Genomic DNA, 6,225 nt, shown 5'->3' with positions numbered 1-6,225 from the left:
ATGCTTAACCACCCTGACAGTTAGGAAGTTTTTCCTAATGTCCAACCTAAACCTCCCTTGCTGCAATTTAAGCCCATTGCTTCTTGTCCTATCCTCAGAGGTTAATGAGAACAAGTTTTCTCCCTCCTCCTTCTAACAACTGTTTATGTGCTTGAAAACTGTTCTCATGTCCCCTCTCAGTCTTCTCTTCTCCAGACTAAAGTTTGCTGGTGAGTCTATTTTGTCACCTCAAGTTTTAGACACCCAAAGTTTTTGCCGCTAAATGTTTGAAACTCTGGATGACAACATATTTGCCATCTAACGCGCAAAGGGTCGGGGATCTGAAACTGTAGAAGTCAAGAGTTTATTATCGATATTTTTAGAAGTGAAAAACGCTGATGACAAGCCCCGGTTTTCACCACTAAAACTGAAAGTAAACCTTATTGAAACCCCATGGAACTTTTGTCACAACTGTATTTTAAAAACAACTTTCCTGCCTTGTTCTAATTTATCCAAAAGGTCATAACTGTACACAAATGTAAAGACACTTCAACAATTCCAATATCAAGCATTCATCCAAACATCTTATCATCTAGCTAGCTACGGTTTCACTACAGTACCTATCATGGTAACACATCAGCATAGCTATCTAAGCCCGTCCAACTAGCAATCCTTGTCTACTCAGTAAAACGATTCCATGTTCATGATACAATCAACAGATGTAAAGCTAATGTTCAAACACCCCCTAATCCTTCCTCATGAAGCGCTCTCCTTCCCATTAAACCAGCATCTCTTAGTGTCTTAACGTACGATCGCAAATCCAATGTCAGGATGACCACAGTTATGCAGGCACGGTTTGGTAAATTACATTTTTCAATTCTGCACCTAAAAAAATATATAGAACAATACTCGGTTCTCCATGTGAAATATGCAAAATGCACGTAAAAGGCTGATGGAGCTGCAAGGGCAGAGTTAAGGACAATATTCCTGCTAGCACAATATATCTCCAGTCTTAGTTTATTGCCGCTAACGTTGACGGCTACCTCCACCCCGCACTCTGACTCTCCGTTCCACACGCCTTTGCGGGAAGGGAAGTTTTTCTGATGTCGTTCCTAAAGCCCACTGTGCGAGGGGACTGGGAACGTGGGATGCCGCGGAGAGAAATGCAGCCTTGGATTGTCTGGAGTTGTTATTTATTTTTTTAATGGGCATGACCCGAACGATCTGATTATCTTGCAGGGAGGGGGTTGAAGGATCTTCATAGCATTATCCCGGGAAGAGGTGACTGCTTTTTGCTGCTGTGTTCTGCATAATTGTAATCTGCATAATGATCTCTGCTGGGTAAAAGAGTTTGGATGGTGTTGGTTGGCTTGGTAAACTGAGGCTATAGTGCTAGAAGAATCTGTGTGGTCCTGATCACCCTGAGAAGCTGAGGCCGGCCGTTGACACTAGCAGTGGTGGGACGCTATCCCCGGTGAGTGGAGGAGTCGCGTGGCCGTCACAGGGTGGTGGAGGTGTTGCCAGAGGTGGAGGCAAAGGAGGACCCCCGTCCGTAGCGGGAGACGAACTCTTTGCTGACGAAGCCGTGGTAGACCAGGATCTTAAGGAAGCTGTTTCGGAACTTCTGCCCGATGAAGGCATAGATGAGCGGGTTGATGCAGCTGTGCGTGAAGCCCAGAATCTGGGTGACAGACAGGGCTGCATCGATCTGGTTCCGCCGGTGGCAGGTCTCAGCGATGGCACGGGTCCTCATCATGGTGTCTACCACCAGCGTGATGTTGTAGGGCAGCCAGCAGACCAAGAAGACCAGCACCACGGCCAAGATGACCTTCATGGCCTTCTGCTTCTGGCTGCTCTTGGTCTGGAAGAGGGTCTTCACCGTGACCCCATAGCAGAAGAGCATGATCAGCAAGGGGAGGATGAAACCAAAGGTCTGGGGCAGGATCCTTAGCACCACCCGCCACTTGGCCGTGTTCTCATCCCCAATCCGCTCGTAGCAGACCATGCCGCCGTGTGGCGGCCAGAAGGCCTCACGGAAGAGGAGGATGGGCAGGGAGAGCGCGATGGAGAAAACCCAGATGCCCAAGCAGACAAATTTAACCCAGTGCCTCTTCTCGGTGGCTGCCCGGGTGGCATAGACGATGGCGAGGAACCGGTCGACGCTAATGCAGGCCAGCAAGAGGATCCCGCTGTAGAAGTTGACTTCCTGCAGGACCGAGATGGCTTTGCACATGAAGGTGCCGAAGATCCACTGGTGGGCTCGGTAGACGGCCCAGATAGGCAAGGTGAGGGCGAAGAGGAGGTCTGCGATGGCCAGGTTCAGGAGATACACGTCGGTCACCGAGCGGTTCTGCCGGTTGTAGCTGATGACCAGCACCACCAGGGAGTTACCCACCAGGCTGAGCAGGAACACCAGGCAGTAAACCACCGCCACCACGTACTTGTTAATGTTCAGGTTGTCAGGCTTGCACGGGGCGGCCGCGGCGCTGGGGTTGATGGTGTTGTAGTCGGTGTAATTGTAGCCTTTGAAGAGATCAGACAAATCGCCATCGAACGTCCAGTCACCCATGCTGGAGGAATCGCTCTGGGCCTGTTCGGGTGATAAGAGGGGGGGTGGGTGGGAGAGAGAGAACACAACTCAGCAAGTCATCGAAAGCAGGATGTTCCCCGTGTCCTGAACCAGCAGCGAGGGGGCTGCACACCCAGGCCGGCTGCTCTTGTGGTTAGATGTTCACTTACAGCTCGAGAGAGCCGCGTTCAGCTCCTGGGTCTGCCACAGACCCTTGTGCAAATCGTCTGGCTGGTAACTGGAGGTCGTGGGTCAGGAGCAGTGGAAGGTCCCTAAAGGTGGGAGAGGCCACTGGAGCCCGAACTGTGGCCCCGCCCCCCCATGCTGCCACTTCCCCTGAGGCCCCACCCCCGCGCCCCCCCCCCCCCCCCCCCCCCGCCCCCCCCTCCCCCCCGCTCGCTCCTCTCTGTCCCCTCCCTTCTGTTGCTTGCCCTTACGGACAGTAAAAAATGGGAGGGCATAGCACTCCCACTTTTTAAAAGTGGGGGAGCCATGGCCCCCTGCCCCCGCCCTCCCCCGGTTCTGGTGCCCCCTGTCATGGGTTCACGTCTCTGTCCCATAGACATGTTTGTGAGGTTCAGCCCATAAGCATCTGGAAGGCCCCCAATAGGAGTTACACACCTAACTATCTCTGACGAGCTGGGTCTCAGAAACAACAGCGACTGCGGCGGTATAAGCAGTTTCCAGGTGTACACAGTAGTCAAGGTGTGCGCACCCGGATGCTTTACACCGTGAATGCCGTATTGCACCTTGACTACTGCGTGCCGTTCTGGTCGTCCCAGCTCAAAAAGGCTTTGTTAGAATTGGAAAAGATACCGAGAATGGCAACAAAAATGATTAGGGGGATGGAACAGCTTCCATATGAGGAGAGATTAATAAGACTGGGACTTTCCAGCTTGGAAAAGAGACACCTAAGGGGGGATACGGTAGAGTTCTATGAAACCATGACTGCTGTGGAGAAAAAGAATAGGGAAGTGTTATTTACGGCTTCACATTGTGACAAAGTGGGACTGTTCTTAATGTTTCCTCTGAATACTGGGTGGGTACCTCACACACATAACAAAAGAACCAGGGGACACCCAATGAAATGAATAGGCAGCAGGTTTAAAACAAACAACAGGAAGCATTTCTTCACACAACGCACAGTCAACCTGTGGAACTCATTGCCAAGGGATGTTGTGAAGGCCAAAATGATAATAGGGTTCAAAAAAGAACCTCGTTCACGGAGAATAGGTCCACCAATGGCTAATAGCCCAGAGGGTCAGGGTGCAACCCCATATTGTAGGTGTCCCAAAGCCTCTGACTGTCAGAAGCTGGGAGTGGGCAACAGGATGGATCACTCGATGATTAACTGTTCTGGTCATTCTCTGAAGCACCTGGCATTGGCCACTGTCGGAAGACAGGATACTGGCCCATTGGTCTGACCCAGTATGGCCGTTCTTATGTTCTAGATAAACAGATGGATGGATGCAAGTTTCTGGTCTTTCCAAGCCTTACGGAAAAAGCCCTGTATAGAATTTAATCAGGAACAGATCAACGGGGTTCTAAAGAAATTACTTTAAAACCTACACAATGGAATAGAGAATGAGATCCTTGTCTCTCATTGATTTTTTAAATCATCTGGCTGTAGAATTCTGGAGCAGATGTATCGTTTTCACTATTCAATGCTATAGGATGGTTAAAACAGAACCTGTGCTTATGTTACATTGATTTCTATCCGCGGCGGATCTGGCTCAATGTTTGAATTCCCCATAGACTTGTTAAAACAACCGAATAGATTTGCTAAAGCAAATTGACACGGCGACCGGGGAGTTCTGCTGAATTGCACCAGCAGGGAATTTGGCCCAGAACTTTTTCCACGTTAAGGACGGGTTCTAACTGTGGCAGAGATGCTCCAGCTATAAACCACGGAGGGAAAGGACGGATGGTCCAGCAGTGAGAGTGCCACAGACTTTGGGCGTGACCTTGGACAACTCACGTTGCAGCTCAGTTTCTGGCTGTAAAACGGGGATCACCACACTTTCCGACCTCCCGGCGGAGCTGTGAGGAGAAAGCCATTAAAGCTCATGAAGTGCTCAGACACTGTGGTGATGGGGGTGGGGGGACAGATAAGTACTTAAGACAGAGACAAAATAACTAGGATCTTACCTGCTAGAAAAGGGAATCTTTAAAGAAAGCTCCTCAAAGCAAGCCGCGTTCTCGTTGCAGTTGTTCTTACACATACATAGAGATAAAGATAAAAACCCCAGAGTCCTTTCTTCCAGGCAGTGGGGCCAGTAAAAGAAGTCCCCTAAAACTTATAACCTCTTTTCCTCTTTAAGGAAAAGTTAGAACTGTTTGGGGTTTACCATGTAAAATTTAAGCCCATGCAATGGATTTAAATTGCAGCCAGGGCGGTTTAGGTTGGACATTAGGAAAAACCTCCTAACTGTCAGGTGGTTAAGCACTGGAATAAATTGCCTAGGGAGGTTGTGGAATCTCCATCACTGGAGATTGTTAAGAGCAGGTTGGACAAACACCTGTCAGGGATGGTCTAGATAACACTTAGTCCTGCCATGAGTGCAGGGGACTGGCCTAGATGACCTCTCGAGGTCTCTTCCGGTCCTACAAATCTATGTGGCTAGACAGGGGAGGGGCCACAGAGTTCCAGCACTAGGCTGTGGGACATTCAGATGGGTGCCCCACTGCGCACTGATATTAGTGCTTTGAGTCTTCTTAGATAAAAGGGGCTGCTTCTGTGATGATTTAAAAAATGATCTCATAGAGACAGATATTGGTAAGCTGGCAGGAGCGCCAAAGGGCTTGGGGAGGAATGCCAAGTTGTGTGCTTTTAAATAAATATTTTGGGCACCGATATGCAACCTTTTAACAAAGAAGTCCTTTCTCCTGAGTGTGCACTGGACATTGGAGTTAAAGAGACCTTAACACAAAGAAAGCTGCAAGCAGGCTGAGTAGAAATCCTGCCCCTCTTGGTGGGTGCAGCTTTCAGTCTTTTATACCCTGTGATGTCATCATGTCACTAGCTCGCCCGACAGCCATAGACACCCAGGGTAGAAAAAAACAGAGTTTCTAACTTTAAAAAACAAGCAAACCACCACCTTGTCCAACAAGCTTTTAGGCCTTCTTGATACATGATAAAAAAAACCCAAAAGAACGCACGTCTCGTTTCTCCCTCTTTCCTGGATCTCCTTACGATTCTGGGGTACATAACACAACCCCCATCCCCCCCATATCAGCTCCATGCAGAAGAACATGATTTGGCAATTTTCCCTCCAGACCCTTTCTCCTGCCACGTGAAAACCCCTCCCTACCTATAAAAGTCAATGAAATCCATTGCAAACCCTTTCTGTCTCATCAGTAAGTGCTAAGATCACCTCGCACCCATCTGAGTGCCCCACATCCTGCCAAGTGTCCCATTGTTCGCTGCGGGGGTGGGGGGGAATTGGATTCATTTGTTTTTTTCTCCTAAGGCAAATAAGTACGTACTGATATTGGACCCGATCTTCAGCTGGTGTGAACTGGGGTCGCTCCTGGGGGGGATAATGGAGATATGTTGATTTAGTCAAGCTGAGGGTCTGGCCTGTTAAATGCACTGACCCAGGCTGTGACCCCACCCATGTTGTGCCTCGAGGCCCCGCCCTCCCTCTCTACTTGAAGCCAATGGGGCCAGCCGGGTG

The 6,225-nt window shown here is 49.5% G+C and overlaps 1 protein-coding gene across 1 annotated transcript; it reads right to left on the bottom strand.

Annotated features, from left to right (window-relative positions):
- Positions 1–1,477: 1,477 nt before the first annotated feature.
- Positions 1,478–2,548, bottom strand: LOC112114035 (C-X-C chemokine receptor type 2-like). Its single transcript, XM_024210550.2, has one exon. It carries the CDS (start codon positions 2,546–2,548, stop codon positions 1,478–1,480), a length of 1,071 nt encoding a protein of 356 aa, XP_024066318.2.
- Positions 2,549–6,225: the final 3,677 nt, after the last annotated feature.

The sequence above is a fragment of the Terrapene carolina genome, unplaced genomic scaffold (genome assembly GCF_002925995.2).
Source record: "Terrapene carolina triunguis isolate 2854851 unplaced genomic scaffold, T_m_triunguis-2.0 Scaffold62, whole genome shotgun sequence".
NCBI classification, from domain to species: Eukaryota; Metazoa; Chordata; order Testudines; family Emydidae; genus Terrapene; species Terrapene triunguis.
This window is presented reverse-complemented; position numbering and strand designations above follow the sequence as displayed.

What these genes read in the sequence shown, in the direction of transcription:
- LOC112114035 (XM_024210550.2), bottom strand. Translation starts at nt 2,548, where the DNA reads ATGGGTGACTGGACGTTCGATGGCGATTTGTCTGATCTCTTCAAAGGC.